At 37.8% G+C, this 25,092-nt stretch overlaps 2 protein-coding genes and 1 pseudogene across 3 annotated transcripts in view; 2 read left to right on the plus strand and 1 right to left on the minus strand.

Moving 5' to 3' along the window:
• LOC131031135 (protein SEH1) overlaps window positions 1-25,092 on the plus strand; it is a 203,589-nt gene that overhangs the window by 137,697 nt on the left and 40,800 nt on the right. The gene's annotated exons all lie outside the window — the stretch shown is intronic.
• On the minus strand, window positions 3,419-3,562 carry LOC131031177 (U1 spliceosomal RNA; annotated as a pseudogene).
• Window positions 19,313-20,199, plus strand: LOC131857186 (uncharacterized). The gene is made up of 2 exons (XM_059209392.1): window positions 19,313-19,553; window positions 19,658-20,199. Exons 1-2 carry the CDS (start codon window positions 19,433-19,435, stop codon window positions 20,167-20,169), a joined length of 633 nt encoding a protein of 210 aa, XP_059065375.1. The 5' UTR covers window positions 19,313-19,432; the 3' UTR covers window positions 20,170-20,199.

Here is a 25,092-nt window from a genome sequence, read left to right on the forward strand (position 1 = left end):
TTAAGCCAACTCCCCCATCTTCCTTAATTAGGCACAATGTATCCTAGTTGATAAGCAGAATTTTGTTGTTATCTTCAGCACCATCCCAAACAAATTTTTTGAGCAGATTGTTCAGACTTTTTCCTGCAGCGAACAACATTTTGAAACAGGACATGTATATTGGAATGGCAGATAAAATTGATTTGATCATGGTAAGTCTACCTGCTTGGGTCAGCCACCTATTTTTCCAATATTCTGATTTAGTCTGACATGAGTTAATAACATCGTCCCAGATTTGGGATTGTCTGCATCCTTTGTTAATACATATCCCTAAGTATTTGATCGGGAGCTCAGCAATTTTTTTATCCAAGTGTTGTGCAATTCTGCCCTGGGCCATCTTATTAGTATTAAAGAAGAACAACTGAGATTTTTCTTTATTCATAGCTTGACCCGAAGCCATTGTGTACTCCTCTAGTGTGTTCTTAATGCCTATAGCTTCCCGGATGGATGCATCACCAAATATGATGGTATCATCGGCAAATTGGGAATGTGTGATTGCCTCAAATTGCTCATGAGCTTTGATTCCTTTCCAAATGCCTTCACTATGCCTCTTTTTTATTAGCCTCCCTAAAACTTCCGCCATAAGAACAAAGACTGAAGGTGATAATGGATCTCCTTGTCGCAGACCATTTGTGGCTCCAAAGAACCCACTCAAATTACCTTTGACAAGAATAGAGAAGTTTACTGTGCTAATGCAAAATTTTATACATTCAACCCATTTAACTGGGAAACCAAATCTGGCAAGGACATGCATAAGAAAATTCCAAATCACCTTATCATAGGCTTTGGCAACATCTAGTTTAATAATCATACCTTTCAATTTTTCTTTATGGAGTGAGTGAATGACTTCCGATACCAGGATGATGCTGTCTGCAATTTCCCGACCTGGAGTAAATCCATTCAGATTTTCAGATACTAGCTTTGGTAGCAACTTCTTCAATCTTTCAGCCATTGCCTTTGATATTATTTTGTAGATAGTGTTGCATAAGGATATTGGGTGAAAATCAGACATGGAATAACAATCCTGTTTCTTAGGAATAAGATTTTTTATGGTGTGGTTGATCTCTTTCACAAACCTGTGCTTTTTCTGGAATTCTTCAACCACATTCCAAATATCCTTGCCCATGAAATCCCAACATTTTTGAAAAAGCTTTGTCGTTATGTCATCTGGTCCAGGTGCCTTATGGGGATGAAGTGAAAATGTGGCAAGTTTAATTTCCTCCAACGAGTAAGGAGCAAGTAGCATATCGCAATCAGAGCTAGTAATGAGGGGGTTAATGACTTCCTCAATTATTGGTATTGAACTCGAATTATCTACCTCAGAGCTGCCCAATATATCCATATAGTAATTGAGAGCAATTAGCTCAATATCTGCGACCGAAGTTTTCAGAACCCCATTCTCATCCTTAATCAAGCATATCTTATTATTGATCCTTCTAGCCTTAGAAGAAGCATGAAAAAATTTAGTGTTGAGATCCCCCTCAACTATCCAAAGTTCCCTAGATTTATCTTTCCAATATAGTTCCTCCCGCTTCAAAATTTCCATATACTGGGCTTTGAGTGTTTTCTCCAATTCGAACTCCACATTGGTCATGCCAAATTGCATAACCCGATTGCCAATTTCTTCTAGTTTTTCCTCAATTCTACTTTTCTCTACAAAAACATTTTTGAAGGACAATTTGTTCCAATCTTTAATTTTATTTTTCAGGAACTGAATTCTTTTGACAAATTTATAGCTAGGGGAGCCAGAGTAGATGTTGCCTTCTTGCTACCAGTTTTTCAGATTGTCAAAGAACTTCTCATCTTGCCACCACATGCTTAAGAGTTTGAAGTAGTTCTTATGTCTGCGAGTATCCTGAGCAATGGATAGTGATAGTGGTAGATGATCCAATCCAATTTGAGGCACACTTTCAATTTCTAATGAGTAGTTGCCACTTATCCACCATTCGCCAACCAAGAAACGATCCAGCGTTTCTGATATATTGGCAAAGTTTAGCCTTCTATTAGTCCAAGTGAATCTACCATTCTTAGGTATGATATCGACCAACTTGCAGTTAGATACAAATTCTCTAAAATCATCCATAACTTTCGAAGGTTTCCAAAGACCACCCAACTTCTCATCAATGTCCAAAAGAGCATTGAAGTCACCAACAACTATGACCTTGCCTTTTTCCAACAGATTAGCTTGGTTGGAGACCTCATTCCAAACTTTTAGTTTTTCCTCAGTCTTAATAGGTCCATAAATATTAAATAACGGATAGGAGATATTGGATTGCTTGCAGACAATGTTGCACGCCATCCAGTGATCAAACGGAGCAATGGGATGCACTTCAATTTTGGAGGGGTTCCACATGATTCCCAAGCCCCCAACTGAACCTCTGGCATCTTGAAAAATTCCCTTTCATTTAAAACAATATTTGATAAACTCAACCGCCTTTTCCTTACTTAGCTTTGTTTCCTGTAGAATATATACTTCTGAATCGAGCTTGGCCAAAGTCCTTTTGACCAAGTGTTTTTTGCCCCTGACATTCCATGAGGTGATCCTCATCTTCCCCCAAGGGAGGGCCTTCCTCCCTTGTTAGGATTCAAAAATTTCAACATACTTACAATGCCCTTCTCATTTGCCCTCTGCTCCCTAATTGTCTTGTGGCTTTTCCTTCCTCTTGTGCCTTTCGCTCTTCCAAGGACAATATTTGCTGACTGGCTGATACATCTTGGATCCACTGTATACAATTCATCACCATCACTATCCAACTCATTTGTATCCAAATCAGACTCCTGCAGTACCTCCTCAACTGTGGGGTATTTAATTGGATTCATCATTATGTCATTATTTGGGATGATGTTGCTATCTAATGGGATGTCTTGTGTAGGAATCTTCGTGCTTACATCTTGGTTTGAACCGATGTTGATGGATTTAGGGCCTTCTAAAAGCAGGGTTTCAGGTTCCAAATTTTCTCTTTTACCTTCCATACCTGTTTTGGTTTTCTGTGAGGGCGGTTAAAGGCCTTTCTCACAAATAGTCTGCATTTGTCGGCACTGTGAAGTTTACCTCCACATCTCGAACAAGCGCTAATTTCTTTTTCTACTTCTATATGCTGTTTCCTTTCACCATCCGCAGTGAGTAGCATAACTGAAGAGGGAATTTTCTTCACGATTGCTATTTTGAGTCTGGCATATGTGTATAAATCTCCCTCAACGATATCTTCATCAATTTCCAATAAAGTACCAAGGGATCTTCCGATCGTTTCCAAACATGCCTCGCTCCAATATTAAATCGGTAGGTTGTACAATCGGATCCATACTAGTTTATCATAAACCGCCAGCTATGTAGGGTCAAAGTTCGGAGACCAGGGCTGAATATACAGTGGGTGATCGTCCAAAAACCAGTTTTGAAAATTATGGCGTGCATTCTCCACAATGGGAGATGCTAGTCAGAACCCCCTTCTGTATGTGCAATGAAGGTGCTCTCTCTAGGCCATCAACCTACCTGATCACCGATTGACCCTGCCTAGGTTAGTATGAAATCTTGAATCTTATATGTATATATTTTATGTTTATTGTATGCAATGCGATACATCTTCTCATTTCTAGAAATACATGATGAGAAAGATGTTTCTTGTAAATGGTTTACCTGGCATTGGTAGTCAAAGTCTTATGACAATCTCAGGCTTTCCCAATCTACGTACCAATTTTGTGGCATGTGTTATATCATGTTAATGACCAGCACAAGTTATTTATGGATTGCAAAAGAAAGACTTTGTCCATTTCTAAAACTGCGGGCTTGTCTTGACTGACTTAAATACCCTATAAGTTTGTTCCAACAATCCTAACAAATATACAATTTTGGGTTCTCATCCCAGTGAGTGGGATCCTCCCTTCACCATTAGCTACCATGCCTTGTAATATGTGACATGGTAAAGCCATAGAGGTAACACATAATATAATAATATGAAGTGAAAGATAAAATATTTTATATATTAATTTAATTATAAAAGGGGACATTTGAACTGACTTGACAAAAGGGAAATATAATTATTACAGTAAATATTTTGCAAACCTAAATTTTAGAAAAAAATCATTAGTATGCATTTTTTATTTGTGCAATTTGTAGCATTGGTCGAACTCTTGTGTGGGCCACAATGTTTACTGCTATATCTGATAAATTAAATACAGGAAATAATAACACAAATCACAATGCATACCAGACACGGCAGTAAAATAAATCTTCATTTGCACATGATATTATTACATAGAGGAAGACCAAAGATGGTTGGCCAAGGATTACAATTGATCTGACTATACCATAGTACCTTCCTTGGCGGTACTCAACATATTTAAACGACCCTATAGTTTCCAAGAGGAACACAACTGTCAACCGACACAACTACCCAAGTGACAACCCACGTAATACAAATAATTAATACATTGGCAGATAACCAATATTATCGTAAAGGCATTTTATGCCAACTACACATAGACATGGCATCTCCCCATTATAGTGCTAATTATTGGGGTGTAAAACAATAATACATTGAAGAACATAGTATTCAAATTTGAAAATATATGTACCTTCAAACATTTGTGGAGATTATCAAGTAGTCAAAGTCATAAATGTTTGTAAATAGTATACACAACAATCAATAGCAATCTATGGACCTTGCACTTTGAAAGACCATAATATTAGTCTCTAGACTAGAAAGTGATAAACCATTAGCCAATTATCATGAAAGGGACAAATATAAAATTTTGAAACAACTAAAGAAAAATGAAATAAACGACAATCCTTCCAATCAAAAGGATCATACTTTCATGTACTCGAAAGTTGTGCAAATGTAACCTCAACACATCATCAAACATTAAATATTCTCAAATACTCCATATTAATATAAATAAATAATTCAATTACAATTTCCAATGGAGTTTAAGTGCTTATTCTAGGAAAGCACATATACAATAATATAAGTACAAAGTTGTTGGTCTACTTGCTGTCATGATAACAATATAAACAAAGCACAAAGTACAAGATACAAATAATTAGAAATACAATCGTCCTTGCTTGCCACCAACCACAAGGTCATCTGCTAGCTGAGGATGTGAACATGGCCTGGGCGCTTTTCCACCCAACCATGAAGCAGTCATGCTTCCTCGGAGTTCTTCTTGACATGAAGAACCACTGACCCTGCACAAAGAGCCTAGCTACTTGGAAACAATGGTAGGATGGAAACCATTGTGCAGCCTTATACATCTACATGCACATCTACTATATGAGTATGCAATGACATATTATCAGGATGTGGCAGAGAAACATATTAAGTAATATTTGCGAGGCAATTCATCTATTAAAATGAACCAGGCTTTGTCCTAAGTACTTATAAATGTGGATTTTCCCGAAAAGAGGATCATCCTTCTCTGCTGTTCCACATTTGGCACCCCTTCCCGGAAACATAGCTTATCCCACACACAATGCATTGAGCAATAATGATCCTATGATCATGCATTTTCCTATGATGATACTTCTCATTTCTCCTACATGACTTTTCATATGTTTAATTTACATTCTATATGATCATTGATGCAGCTCCTATATTCAACTTATGATCAATCGTACAATTACTATTCTACATGGCTATTCAATGCATCAAGATGTTGTCATATACATGCATTTTAATAATTCATCATTTTCTATGTTTTTTCACTGCATTATCAATGAGAGATTGTTTATATGACTTTCATGCATTTCTAATATCATGTTGAGATTGTTTACATGACTTCATATGCATTTCTATCATTCTATATGGCTGTTGTAATGCATCTTTTGCAATCATTTACATACATAACATCATCATTTTAGGAACAATAATCTATTTATAAGAAGGTATGGCACATGTATGTATACAATGATATATATACATATATTATTATACACATATATATGAGCTTACATTCAGAAAGAAGAGATGATAAGTAAGAAATCAGATTTATAAATGATTATGAGGAATTTTCCTTTATATATTTCAGTTTCGTAATGAAGACAAAATGCAGACTTATACAATAGTCATTAACAGGAAGAGAAATTAAAATAAGACATTGTAATGTCCCTCTCAGGCATAATGTTTCAGTTGACCGATGGCCTATTTCGGAGACCCGTAGGCTACTCAATGGGTGAAATTAGGGTTTCCAATTTTGGAGTTTGTTGTTGCTCGTGAATTAGAGTTTGGATCGCGGATTCTTTTTGGGTTTTCAAACGGCTTCGCAGTGGTATGTCCGGCTTTGCGTTCCGAGCACTTTTTGGAATTTACTATTTTTAGTAAATTCTATTTCTGGCAGTGGTCTTGATTATTTCGACACAGTTGGTTCTCTTCTTTAGTTGGTTCAGTTGGCTTCGTCACTTTTGGCCTTGGGATGTTTTTGGAGAGATAAGTTCATTTCATTTAAATAATGTTATGTTTTAATGTTATATTTTAAAGTTGACCCCTTGGCCTAGCTTCATCACTTCAAGTTGTTTTAAAAGGTGGTCTTCAAGGGTGGACGCATCATGGAAGGGATTTAATATTTCCTAAGGTCTAAAATCTTGCTTATGAAAAGGGGTGCCAACTTTATGAAGAGAAGTGAATTAAAATAAAGGTTAATTAAGTTTTTAAAAGTGGCGCCATCTCTTGGAGGAAAACTCAAATGTGAAATTAGGGCGCACTTTCTAGAAGCCTCTAGAGATCCCTTGTTAAGCTTATAAATGGAGGCCTCTTCCCTTCAGTTGGCATCTTATGTCTATTGTAATGTTACTATGCCGGAATGGTATTGGGGTTGCTTCAAGGAATGAATGCCTCCTAGCCTTGGCATTGCTTCTTGCTTGAAAGATAGCAACTAGTGGTGATTTAGTGTAGTTGTGAGAGTTTGTAGTGGGGATTGCATTGTAGCTTGAGTTGTGCTTGAAGTTCAGTTATATGCATTTCATTTCATTTTCGGGAGTCGCGGTTAGCAGGGCAGATTCGTAGTTTCACTCATATATTTCAAAATAAAAACATATTCAATCTGGGTATTGCATATTTCCTCTTGTTTTGGCTGGGCGCTCCTTTGTGTAAATTTGCAGATTCTAATATGAAGTGTTTTATTTTATAGAGAAGAATCACCATTCTTGCCTGGCGTCACTGCTGGGAATTGCCTTGGGGTTCGTGATAAATAATCTGTTGGGTTAATTTCTGATTTCTTGCTATTGGTTGGGTCGCCTCCTTCATAGGAAGCCATTGCTTTTGGTTTTGGGTCATTCGGACTAGTATTGAGAGAGTAATGAGCATTTTAGTGATTCCATGTGTTGCTGATTAAGCATTTCACGTGCAGGTCTGTCATAAATCAGAATATTAAGATTGATCCTTGAGTAGAATTTCTTGGACTTATCATTTTTGTTAAGCCCGAGAGAGCCTTCTATATTGTTACAGCATTGTATAGTCTTAATCCTATGATCTTGGCAAGCATTTACTATCATATTGTAAGCTGAACAGTAGTACTGGCAGCATTTCTTCTCATTTTCATTTCACGCTTGTTATTTACATTTAATTCCATTTCTAAGTTCTTAGCATCTCCGCCATATGGTAGCTCCATTCCCACCCTGGGTTTGAAAGCACATGCTTGGTGTCGAGTTTTCCTTTCAGCAGTTGTAATTGTAAAGATCCTCTGACCATATGTTAGTCCATCTTGGGCACATTCTTGGTTAGAGTTGCTTTCAGCATGCACCAAGATCCTCTGACCATATGTTAGTCCATCTTGGGCACATTCTTGGTTAGAGTTACTTTCAGAATGCTTTAAGACCCTCTGACCATATGCTCACGCCTTGCCCAACCTGGGATCCTGGTGTACATTCTTGGTTAGAGTTGTTTTCCGCATCGTTTTGGTTTAAGTGCTAACCCTAACGGATGTGTGTTGCATTACTCTTTGTAATTGAAAAATTGAAAAAAATTGGTCTGGGATATTTCAGACATTTTAAGAGAAGGTATATCGCATGTATATTTACTATATGTGATAACCCGTGTATAAGTACATATTTATATGTGTATACATTCTCTATTATTTCTAAGTTTACCTATCTGTTTTCGTTTCTTAATTAACTAATTTTTCAGATGAACATGTAGCAAGGTTACTAATATCTCTATCTTTTAGTTGTTTTAACTGTAATAATGATGTTGTTTGCAATCTGTCAAGAAGACGGTAACTGTCCTCTATATTTCTGTGATTTCTGAATGATTTACTATACTTTTTAATGCCAGAATGATGTTAATGTTTCATGCTGTTGTTGCTCTTGAAGTTATAATGAAGATTTGCAGATTTAGTAATCAGATTTTAGTTATTTTTCGATCTGTCTCATATGTTCAGAATCTAAGCTCGATTACAGACCGTCATGGAAAAGAAGGCTGAGAGTAGTTTGTCTACGTTGCAGGTACATCTAAGGTTTTCAGGATACCCAAATGGTTTCATAATCTGATGTACTGATTCTCATACATCTGGCTATGCACCCATTTGTATTAACAACATCCAATCAGATTTGATAATAAGATTTTAAATAAGAGGGCACACTTTCAGATTTCACATGATGATATGGGTTCTACCCAAATTCATTATATAAATTTAGAAGAATAGAAAAGAATTGTTGAACCTACTTGAATAACTGAAGACGTATTGATTGAATACTGGCAGCCCACTATTCTCAGCTTGGACGCCTTGACAGTTCGATTCCCCTCTTATATTTGTTCCACCCTTTTCGAATTCAAAAATATTGCTATTCGAATGATTAAAATGCTAGCTTAACTATGCAGTGATAAGCTGCAATATCCCCACTTTTAGGTCCTCTTGTAGAGTGGTTGGTACTATCTTTCAAGGTCCGTGTCAGTTGGTTCAGAAGGGGATTTTTGATGTCGCCAATGAGCTCAAAGGACGTATTGGAATTGAATGACACTTTTTGGAGTGATTTTGGACAACTCATTCGAGACTTACTATTTTTAGTAGGTGTCGGTTTCAATATTGTTTTGTCAATTGGGAGTTTGGGTTGACTTAATATTTTTAGCAGTTACTGTGTATTGTAACCGCTATTTTTGGTAGTTGGTCATAGTTCAGTCTCCCCTCAGCTTCAGCATGCAGTATATTCAGTTTTGGGATTTGTATAGCCAGTGATTGTTTAAATTGAAGATATATTGGCGACTAATGATGTTTAGAGGTATTTTAAATAACATTAAATGCTAAAGTTAAATTAAATATTCAACTAACATTATTTAATATAATATAAAGTTTTAATATTGGCGCCATGGGAGTTATAAGGTACTGATTTAAAATGTTAATGAAGTGATGATCTTTTGGGCACTAAGGGAGTCATAAGGTGAATTTATTATTAATTTAAAATGTGCAAACCCTAATTAGTGCGTCGGGATGAAAGCATTATTAAAAGACACTTGGGAGCTCATTTTGACATATACGGCTTATTTATTTTCTCTTTGGGAAGCTTGAGAGTTTTGGCTTTCATTTACAGGAAACTCGAGGATGGAAACCCTTGGAAATCAGTGGATTGGACAAAAACCCAACTCCACATTGAGAGGTGAATCCTCCCAGAGTTCATCATTGAGCATATTTGTAGGTCTTAAATCATTTTGGAGCTTCAACCAGTTAGGGTTTGAAAGAAGGAAAAGCATATCAGATAGAGTTTGAAGTTTATTTGCCGGTGGAAGACATATTGCTTCATACTTGGAGGCTTAATTGCCTTATTTTCATAATACCTTGGACGGCTAGGGTTTGGACATTAAACGAAGGAGATTTGTGTCCAAATTTCATTTAATTTGGAGACGATTTGAGGATACTGTTAGTTGAATATTTAATTTAACTTTAGCATTTTTATCCACTTAAACTCATTCACACATTAATAGGTCAGCTCAAAGATCATTATCATCATACATATCTAGTCTAAGTTATCATCAATTTCTTGTATTATCATTTCAACATCATCAAAATCTAATTTAATCACTTTTAAACTAAGCATATCAGTATTCTATTTAACTTAATCCATTCAAACATAAATAAAAATTAACGAATTAAATATCTAAATCAAGTTTTTATTTAAAATAAGCAAAATAATGGAACATGACAATTTAAGTGAGTGACTTGAAATGCAAATCTTGCGCATAATGTAGGAGTGCTCTGAAGTTGATCAGATTAGGGAGATGCTGAAGATTCAGCCTTGAAGTTCCGCATGACATATCTTTCATGTACTTTGTTGAATTGAGTTTGGTGCTTCAACATCATCTGAGTTGGTGCTCAATTCTTCTATTAGGGGATTGGTGTTTCCTATGGGTTGGTGCTTGCAAATATGATTAGTGATTGATGTCTCCATCATAGGTTGTAATTGTTGTGGGTTTGTGCCTACAAAATACTTTAAGTTCATTATTTGCTTGTGAGGTTGGATTTGGACAATAGATCCAAGCAGCTATTCTCACCGTGGTTTTTCCCTTCCGGGTTTCCACATAAATCTGGTGTACTATTGTGTTAATGTGTGCTTATCTCTTTCTTATCAGTTTCTATGATGATTGGAGAAGCTATTAATGGTAGCTAATTAAAGTTGAATTAAATTGGAACTGGCATATACTGACTCAACACACCCCCCTCCTCAATATATCTGTGTTTAACAATTTCAATAGTCTTCTCTCATCAAATCTTTCAGGTACATTTTCCTTAGTATTAGTATGCTGTTCAGAATTTTCTAATTTTGATTCATTATCAAAAACCACCTCTATGTGATGAACTTGGCCTTTTCCAAGGAATCTATGACCATGAACCAAAGGCTCTTTGCACGTGAAGCATAATTTCTTGCTTCTTAATTCATTTTTGACATCTTCATCCATTTAAGTGGTAAACTCTTGGGTTGATGGCAAGTTTTCATAAATGGCTTTTTGGATGGAAAGCTCTTCTTTTGAAACTTGCTCTTGGGAAGAGTACATTCAAGAGCTAGAGCTCCCTTAATTACCTCTTGTGGAGATGTAGGCTCAAAGGCTTTGACCAAGCCCCTTAAATTCTTTATTTATCCTTCTATGAACAACATAACAAATCTTCTTTTTGTAACGTCGGGCACCATAACAACAAATTTTAGGAAATCAGCAATGCAATTTTCAACAGTGCCATACAACTTGAGCTGGGCCAACTCACAAATATGCACCTCTGGTTCATTTTTATCCAATTTCATCAATATCTCACTAAACTCATCATATGAGTTTAACAAATTGTGACCTTGAGTAACTAACCCATTGTACCACCACTCACGGGCAAATCCTTCGAGATGAAGAGTTGCAAATTTAATGGCCTCATCCTTTGCCATATGTTTACGGGAGAAGTATGTATCCAACTTCTGAATCCATGCATAAGTTTTTCTCTTTTCATTTCCATCAAATGGGGAAAGTGTCAGTTTTCTCATGTGTTTTGGTAGTCCCTTTGTTGAATTTAGGGCCGTTGTTCTTGTCTAGTCCCATTTCTAGATCTCTCATGATCCATGAAATGATTAAGGGACAACTCATTCGTAATCTCTTGAGGAAGACCTTGATACTTGGCGTAGTGTGCAGTAATTTTATCAAATATTGGCACTTAAGCTTTTGTCCTATGAATTTCTTGTAATGTCCCCTCCTTAAGTTAGGTGTGCTCTAGCAGGGTTAGCCTATTTACAGGAGTCCCCGTAGGCTAATACAGTGGACAGGGGACTTACATAGTGGAACAAGAGACTTTGGGGAGGCATACGAGTTGTTTCTAGAGCTTTGAGCAAGTTTCCTATTTTTAAGGAAGGGCTCCTAATTTTAAGGGAGTGACTCTTAGTTAACTCGAAGCTTGGGGAAACACAACAGGAGACATTGGGAGCATCCTCAGTTGTTTCGGGGCTGTCTCCTAAATTTTAGGGAGGTTCCTATTTTTTAGGAGTATACTGTTAGTCACTAGTGGAGCCACCAGGATGTCGAGAAGATTGGCAGGGAGCCAGTGGAGCGAATTTCAGTGATCAGAGACAGTTCCTTAGTCTTTGAGGAGGATCCCTATTTATAGGGGAAATTGGTAGTTGGAGCACTATGTCCAGTCATCACCCCAGGGACCAATGGCACCATCAGTTTGTAGTTTTGGGTGGCTAGTTGATGGATTCAAAATATTAAGGAGATGACTTTAGTATTAAAATAATCACAATAAAGTATTAATTTAATAAAGTTACTTTATATTAAATTAAGAAAGTAACAAATAAAGTGGGCCAGCATGGGTCATGGTCCCTAGGAGACATAACAAGTTGTTTTAAAAAAAAAAACAACTTAAAATAATAAAGGGGGACCACCTAGTGGCATGATCCCTAGGACCCTTATAAGTTGTTTTAAAACAACTTAATATAAAAGGAAAGAAGACTTTCTAATAAATGAAAAGGGGAGCTTCATGAAGGGATTCAAATGCTTAGAGGGGGATCATCTTATAAAGTACATGGAATGGAATCTTTCAAAAGATGCTTTTGGAACCCTAAAAAGGGTATGTCCAAGGAAAGATTAGAATAAAGCAACATTTGGTGATGAAATTTGGCATTCTCTAACTCATTTTTACAGCAGCATTTGGGTTTTGAGCTCTGAGCAAGAGTTTGTGCAGCTGATCAGGCCTTTTGAGAACGTGTGCAGCTGATCAGGCCTTTTGAGAACAAAATCTCTCAGAAGAGTTGATGCCTACAGGTGTGTAAGATCATCCAAGGGTATCTTAGCAAAGAAATTCATCATTTCCAGCATTTGTGAGGGTATGAAATAGTGGATCAGACTGATTTGAGGGCAGTTTTGGGGTAGTTAATTGCAGATCTGAGTAAATTGGAAGCCTCACAGTAGCCTACAGAAGTCTACAACAACAAATCAACCCAGCCATATCATTTATGACTATTATTAAAGCCATTCAGCTGGAGTTGGGGTTTTGAAGATATATTCAGTTCAAAAAGAAGTGAATTTAAGTGCTGATGTAAAAATCAGACTGTGTGTTTGTAGTTGTATCCTAAGACAAGCTAATTGGCACTTTTGGAATGCATCGGATTTCCAGAATTTGAGCAGCTGTGCGCGGGTATGTTCTAGAAGATTGAAGTTAAAAAAAAATCAGAAAAAACAGAAAACCAAAAACTTTTTCCAAAAATCAGAGTTTGCAAATCAGCAGTTGGGGTGGTGTATTACATTGGTATTGGAGCACCATAAACCCTTGCCATCCTGTGGATAGAAGAAACCTCTGATGAGTGACAAACGTGTTCAAACATATACCAAGGAATACCACATTCAATGGCAGCCACCACAGATTTCAGAAGGGAAAACAGTTTCTGCTATTTTAGGGGTACAAGGGATATATTCTAGTGACAGTTAAGGTAGTACAGCTAACATGGCCAAGAAGGATAAGGAGAGAGCTAGGTCAATCAGCCCAGGTGCTTGGATGGAAAAGAAATTTGACACTATGATGGATATGATGCCTTAGTTATTGGGACAAATGGCTAAACAAAATTACTCACAGCAGGGCAACACTTGACACACCACTCACTCCGGAGAGTCTAGTAGGACGCAGGGAGAGAGGGTACACCATAGTGACTTGGAGGGGCGTATTACTACTGCTGGGTACATCTTGAGGCCTTTACAACCTACTTTCATCCAATAGGAGGCTTCACCCTCGCCATAGGGCCGAGAGGCCGAACTTCATATTTCTTTAGCTGAGGAGGTCCGTCACCACACACGGAGTACATGACACTTCCACCAGAGGTTAGGGAGTTATTGACCCCTGATCAGTTCATTTGATAGAAGAGATATAGAACAGGTCCAACCACTAGAGGAGAGCACGGGGCTTCACAAGGTCAGAGAGATTTTCAGCAGGTTGTGAGCAAGTTAACCTTGCCACATTATGATGGGAGTGGCAGGTGTACTGCTCGGGCTTGGGTTTAGAAGCTCGATAATTATTTGTTATTGAGGTCTATGACAAAGGAGGAGGAGATTAAGTTTGCTACTCTGCACTTGGATGGTGTAGCACACGAGTGATGGTACCACGGTTTGATCACATTAGGACATCGCTCGATCACCTCATACGATGAGTTCACAAACAAACTCATCGACCGTTTTGACAAGAAGGATCTAGAGATGTACTTCAGGGAGCTTGCGCAACTTAAGCAAAATGGATCTCTACAGGTTTACATAGCAGATTTTCAAAGGTTGTCAGTGATTGTCAGTGATGGTGTTTGGTATTTCTAAGAGGCGTTTGGTTGTACTATTCATGGAGGGACTTATTGAGCCATTGCGTGGGTGGCTTAAGGCTTTCGATCCACTCACCTTACACGAGGCTATGAGGAAAGCACACAGTATGGAGCTTGTTACTCCTAATAGTAAAGTCACATCTAAACCATTCCATCCTAGCAAGGACAAGAAGCAAGTACTAGAAGGAACAGAGTAGCAAAAGAAACTGCCTCCAAAATTGTAATGTCTCCATTTTCATGAGGATCAGTCCGTAGAAGGGTTTGGCCTATTACTTGACCCTCGTAGGCCAAGGAATTGATGAGGGGGTCGTTTTGGCAGTTACTTATGGCTTCACATATTATTTTTACATGATTTTATGGTGAGATAATGAGTTTGCACGTATGATGTCACGTTTGTTGCACTTTATATTCATAATGATATTTTAATTATTTAAAGTGCAATAAAATAATTAAGTCACTTAAATAATATTATTATTACAAGGGGAATCTTCTAGAAGTTCAATGAAATATTATTTTATTTCTTCTAGAAGGAGGCAGACCTCTTGAAGGAAAAGAATAAATAGAGGGGGCAGCTTCATGGTTGAGCAACTGGGAATTGATATTTGTATTGACTGAGTTTTGTGGAGCCAAGGGTTTCTGCAGATCAATTTGTCTTTGGGAACAAAAACTCCCATTGATAGCATAACTGAGGGAGTGAAAGATCTCTTGAAGGGTTGCATTTGAGGAGGTGATATTTCTGTCATCTCATTTGTGCTTAAAATGTGGCCAAGGGCCAACCTTGCTTAAGTTCGATTTTGAGAAGTAGATGGAGACATGGTGAATGCTTGAGGATCAAAGAAATGGGACTCGAGACTCAGACCCGACTCGGCGAGGCCTCCTCGTCTCGGGACTCGAGACTCGGAGTCGAAACTCGGCTGGACTCGGCTGTTGAAGATTGGCAGCGTCAGTCATCACTTCCAAACTGAGGAAGACAAATATGTAAGTGGCCAAATCAACCTCATTGACTAAGAGGGAGTGTTGATGCTATGGTCGGATTCCTTCAGGCCAACATCGACAACATAAAGGTTGTGATAATATAATATAATATAATTATATTGTGATAATATTATTATTGAGAGATAATATAAGTATGTTATTATATGATAATATAATTATATTATTATTAAGAGATAATATAATTATATTATCACAATTATAATATAATATTGTATAATTATTATATTATATGATAATATAATAATTATTATATTATTATTAATAATATGATTATTGGAGACCAACTTGAAAGAGTGGTGACCCTTGAGAGAGTGGTGACCCTTGGTGAAGGGGCACCAACGATAGGTATAAAGGAAGAATAAATCTTCCTCTCTAAGTGTATGGAAGAAAAGAAATAATATACTCAGAATTTGTATACCTCAAATCAACATGCTATCAGAGCAGGTTCCTTTGGAGAGAGCCTTACAACTTAAAGGAAGATCCTAAAAGGCACTATGACAAATTACTATACAGCAATTTGAGTAACAGAGACTGGTGTAGTCACCGTCGCTAAGAAAATAAAAGACATGGGAGTGGAAGATGTGTTTGTTGGTGTGTATCTGACTTACATGACAGCGACCTGCATGATCTTAAAGGAAGCAACGATTATATAAAGAAACCAATATTGCTTGCATACAGGTGAATCTTCCAAGCCGTTCCATTACACCATCAGGTTGAGGTGATACTCAACGATTTTGATCTTGAGTGACTATAACCTTAAGATTGATCATTTCATTTGATCAATCTAAAATCGATATTGCCTTAAGTTATTTGATTTTCAATATAGTTATCAGTGAATTATTTTAATAGTGATTTTGCTCTGATCAACTCTGTGGCAACGACTTTGAAAGCGAGGCAAATTCATCACATTGGTTGCACTTCAGAGGATATCAATCTCTGATTTCTTATTAGTGATTACCCTAGTACGATTCACATTGCAAATCTGTCTTGGACAACATCGATTTTGACATTGGCAAAGTGATAATGGCAAACCCTCAAGCTTGGGTTTAGTGATCGAGATTCATGTTTGATAGCAAATACATCTTCACAAGAAGCGATTACATTTTGACATATTAATTTCAAAATTCTGATCCAGCGATTTCAATCCAAGGCAAAGCCGAGATTCAAGATGAAACTGATCGATATCACCAGGCTCAACAATTCATCTTCCACTTGTAATAATTATATTCAAGACACAACACACTGTGACTTCAGTCTGCTTTGAGCCCACGAATTTACAAGAGGCGAAATAATCATTTCAAAACTTCTGATCAACTATTGACAGTATTTACAATTTTGGAGCCTTGAATGTCCAATTTCCACCCCTATATCAGATCGCCTCTGCTGCTTCTGTAAAGGTCTGAGAACTGTCATTTTTTCAGCTTCTAAGCTTCATTCTTTCTCCAAGAATGATCGCCCTTCTCCACAAATCAAGATGTCAATGTTAGATGACCAAATTGATGCCTCAATGGGAGTCTATGAATAAAAAAGTGAAATATCTTCAGACTGGTTTGATTTTTTCCAGAATTAAATTAGGCCTTGATCTCCACTTGATTCTCCCTCAATTTGCTCTTAAATGAACCACCTCTCCCTCTTGTAATAAGCAATGACCCCATTGGTGTGATTCGGTGCTCCAAAGAAGGGATAAGGATGAAATCGTGGGTTATGGAGGTCTGCTGCAACTTGTCTTCAGATCTGATTTTGATTGATTTACTCCTTCAAATCACCTTCACAATGCTACAAAAGAGATCACCTATCCTCCACAAGCAGTTCGATGCATATAGGTATCAAATAAGATGAGCTGAAGTAATCCAATGCCCTTATTCCCTGAAAATGCTATGAAATCCTCAATAAGCACAATGTGAAGAACTGAATTATCCTCCACTCTCAGCTGCAACCCCTCGGAAGGTCTTCCACTCCCTCAGTTATGCAATCTATGGGAGTTTTCGTTCCCAAAGACCGTAGTTTGCAGACACCTCTCGGTTCTACAAAACCAATTCTATTCAAATATCAATTCTCCAATCTGCCTTGAAGCTTCCTCTTGATCTTCCTTTATACTTTTTTACTCCAACATCCAGAAGCTTCTAGAAGTGACTATGAAATAATATTTAATTAGTCACTTTTATTAAATTAATTAAATATAAAGTCATCCTTTAATTATAATTTATTTGATAACTTTATAAATAATTAACTTAATATTATTAATTAAAATAATTAATCAAGTTATCCATAAAATATATCAATAAATTGGACAACTTAATTAATTAAATTAATTAATCAATTCTTATTTAAAATGAGGACATTACAATCCGCCTGCCCTGAAATTGCTTGACCCCAAGGAGTCAATCCTCCACTTGGATCCCATAGATAAATATGTGTAATGTCCCTGTGATCACCACACAACTCTTGCACTATCAGCTGAATCCACTGAATCAAATCAATAACCTCATCATGTGCTACAGGAGTACAAGTCTTATGAGGAAACAAATCAAGTGGCTGATCCTTCTTGCTCCCAATCTCCGCTGTAAGTAAACCATCCACCACTTGTAGCCCTGAACTATGCATCTGAAACAAGTCATGTACATGAGGATCCAAGTTGAAGCTGTAGAGACTCCTCACTACATATACCTTTGAATTTCCTTGTATGGACCCTGTATGAAATCCTGATACACTAAAAGAATTCCAATCATCACTATCAGGAGAATGATCCACATCCCAATCATAGAGTGAATTATCCAACAACCATGTAGCATCAAGCTCAAACAATGGATTATCCACCATCTCATGCTCCTCTTGAGTAACCAACTGTTCTTCCTTCTCGCTTTCCTTCCTACAAAGCGAGATGGAGTGCAAGCTGCCATCAACAATTCCTCTCAACACATAATTTTTGTCATTTGATTTGAACTTCATCTCCAACTTAGGCACATTGAGAGTAAACTCTTCTATGTCTTGGAGCCATTTCATTCCCAAGACTACATCTGCTGCCCCCATGTTAACCACATAAAAATCAGCTTGTAGTTCATAGTCATTCAGCAGCAGAGTGAGACCACTTATTCGTTTGGTGCACATGAGGGTATATCCATCTGCAACTCTTACTCTAAATCCCTTGAAATCTTTTGTCTGCAACCTACATCGAGCCACAAATCCTTCATCAATGAAATTGCGTGTGGCTCCAGTGTCAAGCAAAGCAACACAACGCTGCCCATTAACTGATCCTCTAAATCGGAAGGTTATCTCTCCCTGCTCATCAACAAATATAGCTATAGGAGATAGATTCCCATCTGGCTCAAGCTCCATTGCAGTGTTTCCATCTTGATTATCCCCTGAGGCAGCCGGTTGATCTGAATTTTCAGAATTAGAATCATCGTAATACACCCACATCGCACGATTCACTTTCCTCTTAGGACTCAAGGGGCAATCATGCTCTCTTCTTTAGGCTCCTTACACCAAGAACATAATTTTCTCTTCCTCAATTCTTTTCGTGTCTCCTCATCCATCATCGTTGCTGATTTCTTTTTCTTATCAGCAATTTGTTGAGGACTCTCTTGGCTGGTAGGAGTTTCCTTATGAGAACTTTGTTTCTAGGCGCTGTGAACTCCATGCTCCTAGCTTTCTTTATTGCTTCCTGTAGTGTAGGTGGGTCAAAGGCTTTCAACCAGCCTCTGAGTGGCTCCATTAATCCTTCCATAAACAAGACAACCAACCTCCTTTCGCTAATGCTAGGCACCATAACTGACAATCTTTGAAAAACAGAGTTCCGTGACTCGCGGCGAGTCACGCTAGTCAGCGGGCCGGGTGACTCCTGCCAGGTCACGGTCGGACGGGTCAGGGGGCGTGACTCGCTTGACTCGCCGAGTCAGTGAGTCACTCCCTGACTCGCCGAGTCCGAGGGTTGTGACCCGATCGACGTCACTTAAAAATTTGCAGTCAAAAAAACAAAAAAAACATAAGTATAGGCCCATTTGGGACATAATTGATAGAAGATGGCATAACCAGCTTCATAGGCCCATCCATGCAACAACTTATTACCTCAATCCATCATTTTGTTTCTGTGCTAATTTCAAAGTGGATGAGGAGGTTCTTAGCGGGCTATATTCAGTAGTACAACGGATGGGCACTGATACCACAACTACCACAACTACACTGCTCGAGATGGATGCATTTAATAATGCAGTAGGGGCGATCTTTGCCAGCCAATTGTGCAAAGAGGGTCGGACAAAATTGCAGCCAGGTAGAAAATTCTAAAGTTTATGACATTTATTTTAATTTTTCATTTTATAATCTACCTTTAAAGCTGGAAATTAGACTAATGTTTTTTTCTTTTCCTTATCTCAGATAGATGGTGGCAAATGTTTGGGCCTTCAACCCCAAACCTTCAAAAAATTGCCATCCGCATATTGAGCCAGCCATGTAGCGCTTCTGGATGTGAGCGCAACTGGAGCATGTTCGAGCACATCCACTCGAAGAGGCGAAATGGATTGTTTGTGGAGAGGTTGAATTATCTAGTCTTTGTTCATTACAATCTTTGCCTCAGGACTAGACAGATTTTGGACGCTGACTCCTCTCCGATCACTCTAGACGAAGTCGACCCCGAATTCGATTGGCTCACTGAGGCCACTGATCTAGTCTTCACTGATGAGGACCTTGAGTGGATTGACCAGGCAGACAGAGAGGCTGAGGCTGTGGCTATGGCAGAGGAGGATAGAGCACAATCAGGCACAACACCTATGGCTACTCAGACTGGCACATCACAGGCAGAGACTATGGCTACTCAGTCATCCAGGACCTACCTTAGATGCCTTTCTAGGAGGCAGATAGACGAGGCCGAGCAAGAGACTGAGCCATAGACTTGTTTTTGTTTACACTTTACAGTTACATATATGTTTGGGAACATTTGAAGTCATGGATTTTATATACATTGGACAACATTTATAACTCTATATATCTATGTTTTCTAATTCCTTCAGCTACAATTTACATTTCTACGCATGTGATGGATGTATGTTTATGTATGTGATCAAATTAGCTTCTATTGATGTTGTTATAGTGTCTTTAAGCTTAATTCAATAATGGGTGTATGAAACAAGTTTCAAATTGTTAAAAATCTCTAAATTTCAAGGGTTTTCTTATTTTGCCGAGTCGTTGCCGAGTCCGAGCCGAGTCATGAGCCGAGTCAGCCTTGCCGAGTTAGAGCCGAGTCCGAGTTTGGGAACTTTGCTGAAAAATCACCAATATATGTCTCCAAGTTACCCACCTGTTTCAGCTGTGCTAAATCTCTAAAGTACATTTCTAGATCCTTATGATCAAACCTCTCTATCAACCTGTCTGTGAACTCAGCATAAGTGGTGATGTGTATATGACCGAGTGTGGTTAATCCATGATACCACCACTCATGGGCAGCACCCTCCAAATGTAAGGTGGCAAATCTAATAGCATCCTCTTCGGGCATCGGTCTCAATGACAAATAGCTGTCAAGCTTCTGCACCCATGACCTAGTTGTACATTTGTTGCTCCCATCAAAGTAAGGCATGGTGATCTTCCCTAGAGTATGCTGATAATCATTCCGTGCTGGAGTGTGGTAGTCATTCCTCCCACCATTCCTCCTACCCCTCTGATTCTTAAATTGATCAAAAGACCACATCTCTCTCAAGTTAGGAGGTAAGGTAGTGTATTCTAGGTAGGCTTGTCGTGCTTCATCTGCATAAGGTACAGCAGCAACCTTTGGTTGTTCTTCACGTGGAGTGAAGGTAGGAAAATGAGGTCTAGAGGCTGATCCTCTAGTGTAGGCATCCCGCTGACTGACTGTCCTTTCTCTTCCTTCTACTTCATTCCGGCTACCACTTCCACTGTCTTCCTCTGAATTACTTGTTCGGATTTGTTCAGGTTGCTGATGTATTTGATCCATTTTCCCTAGCAACCGGGACATCATGTCAATCATGGTGTCAAATCTTCGTTCCATTCTTGCATCTTTATCCTCCTCTGCCATGTTAGGAGCAACCTTGTCTTTTTCCTTCTCCCTTAGTGCCTCTGAAAAGGTGTCAACTTCAGCTACCTGTGGAATGTTGTATTGCTGCCTTCGCTGTTCCCTGTTGTAGTAGCTTGTTTCTCTTTCACTCATCAATCACAGGATGGCAGGATCTTAGCTCTTATAACACTGAAATATCCCCTGTAGCGATATGACTCAAAATACAAGGAATATTTACGAACAATTGACTTCCCAACCTGCTGTTATAAATTTATGTCTTGCTGATGTGTTGTCTCAGAAAATCAGATTGGTATGGAGGTCAACAAACACACGTTTCTCATGAAAGAACATCCATAAATGACTTCTAATGGAGTTGGTCATTTACCAAAGATGCATTTAATTCTATATTATAGAGTTTGAGGCTACTTTAGACACCTTAACATATAACTCCAGCATGCTGACATTTTGACAAACAGTTGGTATGAATCCTCAGAAAGTTTAGATAAAAGATGCAACCTTATTAGTCCTTAATTTTGGAACAAATGGACTTATTACAATGACCAAATCAATGTGCCAAACACCTAGCAATCTATCAATGATTTTTAGAAAGTCTGAAGATTCATGGCAGCCATGAAGACATAACCAGGAAACAAGTACATGGAATGTGGATAAAGGAACCTGGAAAACAAATCGCCTTCTTGGGTAGTTGATGTAGAGAGCAATATTGACAATTTTGGAGCCTTCAATGTCCAATTTCCACCCCTATATCAGATCGCCCCTGCTGCTGCTGTAAAGGTCTGAGAACCATCATTTTTTCAGCTTCTAAGCTTCCACTCTTTCTCCAAGAATGATCACCCTTCTCCACAAATCAAGATGTCAATTTTAGATGACCAAATTGATGCCTCAATGGGAGTCTATGAATAAAAAAGTGAAATATCTTCAGACTGGTTCAATTTTTTCCAGAATTAAATTAGGCCTTGATCTCCACTTGATTCTCCCTCAATTTGCTCTTAAATGAATCACCTCTCCCTCTTGTAATAAGCAATGACCCCCTCGGTGTGATTCGGTGCTCCAAAGATGGGATAAGGATGAAATCGTGGGTTATGGAGGTCTGCTGCAACTTGTCTTCAGATCTGATTTTGATTGATTTACTCCTTCAAATCACCTCCACAATGCTTCAAAAGAGATCTCCTAGCCTCCACAAGTAGTTCGATGCATATAGGTATCAAATAAGATGAGCTGTTTGATTGATTTACTCCAAATCACCTCCACAATGCTTCAAAAGAGATCGCCTAGCCTCCACAAGCAGTTCGATGCATATAGGTATCAAATAAGATGAGCTGAAGTAATCCAATGCCCTTATTCCCTGAAAATGCTATGAAATCCTCAATAAGCACAATGTGAAGGACTGAATTATCCTCCACTCTCAGCTGCAACCCCTCGGAAGGTCTTCCACTCCCTCAGTTATGCAATCTATGGGAGTTTTCGTTCTCAAAGACCGTAGTCTGCAGACACCTCTCGGTTCTACAAAACCAATTCTATTCAAATATCAATTCTCCAATCTGCCTTGAAGCTTCCTTTTGATCTTCCTTTATACTTTTTACTCCAACATCCAGAAGCTTCTAGAAGTGACTTTATGAAATAATATTTAATTAGTCATTTTTATTAAATTAATTAAAAATAAATTCATCTTTTAATTTAATTTATTTGATAACTTTATAATTAATTAACTTAATATTATTAATTAAAATAATTGATCAAGCTATCCATAAAATATATCAATAAATTGGAAAACTTAATTAATTAAATTAATTAATCAATTCTTATTCAAAATGGGGACATTACATTTCAAGTACGTACAAGTATCTATGATTACCTATATTTGTGAGGAGATTCATCATGACCTTTAAATAATGTCTTTAACCTAGAATATCACTTCCAAATCTCTTAGTAGAATTATGCTATGAGAATGTAATATGGGCGAAATGTTGTTCAAATCTATTGTCGGATAGTAATTTATAATAAGCCTTATGCATCTCTTAAATGATCACTAATTAGTTATTGAGTATACGTTGTCATGCAATTATGGATGAATCAATATTAAATCTTATTGACATCAACTTAATTAATAGATTGATTCTCATCTCTGCCTTGATTGCTTTCCATGTTTTGTTGATTTACAATAATGAGAACCTTTTACTTGAATTGGACTACAAGTGTGCAAGAATGTGCATTTACTTATATGAGACATTTCTTTTTACATTGTTGACAAGTATATCAATTGGTATTAATATGTTATATTTAGATACCCATGTTTGAAGGTAACTAGATAGCTGCAAAATGTGGTGCTCTTGTGATATAGATTTTTAAAATGCATATATTGATGCACTCCTTAGCACATATGTGTCTTTGTGTGACTATGTATTTTCCTATGTGCATTTGTATTCATACTGCATAGATGCATTAGCATGTTGCAAGCTCGTGTATGCTTTGATGTGTTCCAAGGAGTGATATGTATGCTTGGTGCCTATTTTTTATGCATTGTTGTGTTTTCAATGTGTATTGGATGGGTGCCGAATATGGAGTGAAAGAGAAGGATGAGTTTCCAGACAGGTTTGAGTCTCTGCTTAACTCATCTGCTGGTAGTCGGTCCTAAAAAATCTTTGGGGCAAAGTTTTATTGATTCCTTAGTATATGCTTGCTAAGTGAATCATTATATTTTTACTCTCTTCCATATCTTAGTGTCAATACAATAGGTTCATAGATTGTAGATACACTAAGCTGCATTAGATTCCATCCCTTGCTAGGTTCAAGTTGCTAGAATTCTTCGTGTAGGGTTAACGGTTCTTCATGTTAGGAAACTCCGGGGAAGCGTAAATGCTTCACGGTTGGGCGGTAAAGCACTCCATCAGTGTTCTCGCACATGATGTAAGCGTGGGAGATAGATGCTGTGAGTTCCTGTGTAATGTCCCCTTTTCCGCTTTAGTTGGTTTTGGGGACTGTTGGCCGATTTCAAGACCCGTTGGTCAATTAGAGGCATAAATTAGGGTTTCCTATTTTCTAGGAGGATGCTTTGGCTGTTTTGGTGGCTTGCATGTTGGAATTTTACAGTTCTGATTCTAGATTCCTTCTGGGTTTTCAGGAAACTTCGCAATGAGGGTACATGCATAGCAAGCAATGGAGTTTGACCGACCTACTATTTTTAGTAAGTGGTGGTGGAAGCAACAAAATTCTCTGGGTTTTTTTGAGACCTTTGCGATGGTATAACATGCAAATCAATCTGAAGACCTTTTTTGGACTTACTATTTTTAGTAAGTACGACAACTCCTTAGATTAAGGATAAAATCACTTTGAAAACACTTACTATTTTTAGCAGTATGCTATTTATAGTAAGTACTATTTTTAGCAATGCTGTTTTTGGCAGGGGTTTTGCAGCTCATCTCAGTGGCTATTTCTGGCAATATTATTTTTGGTAGGATCCTGTGTTCAAACTTAGATGACTATTTTCTGCAATGCAGTTTAGTACCTTGGCCTCAGCTCGTTTTGGTAGTATTCAGTATTTGGTAGTAGAAGTATTTTTTAATACTTTATTATTGCCCATGGCCTAGGCCTAATTTGTGTTATGACTTTAAGGGGTTGACATGGTGTTTTTTAATTAAGGGTTGACATGGTGTTTTTTAATTAAAATATAACTTAAGGCAAGTGGACGATTTTCTAAGTAAGATTGCCTAAGTTATATTATTATTTAAAAAGTCATTGTTGAGCGCTCACTTTACACATTATTGGCAAATTCTAATAAGATGAC

This window comes from Cryptomeria japonica, chromosome 7, assembly GCF_030272615.1.
Source record: "Cryptomeria japonica chromosome 7, Sugi_1.0, whole genome shotgun sequence".
Lineage (NCBI taxonomy): Eukaryota > Viridiplantae > Streptophyta > Pinopsida > Cupressales > Cupressaceae > Cryptomeria > Cryptomeria japonica.

What these genes read in the sequence shown, in the direction of transcription:
- LOC131857186 (XM_059209392.1), top strand. Translation starts at nt 19,433, where the DNA reads ATGGGCACTGATACCACAACTACCACAACTACACTGCTCGAGATGGAT. An exon ending in TCGGACAAAATTGCAGCCAG is followed by an intron (nt 19,554 to 19,657) that starts GTAGAAAATTCT and finishes TCCTTATCTCAG; the next exon opens with ATAGATGGTGGCAAATGTTT.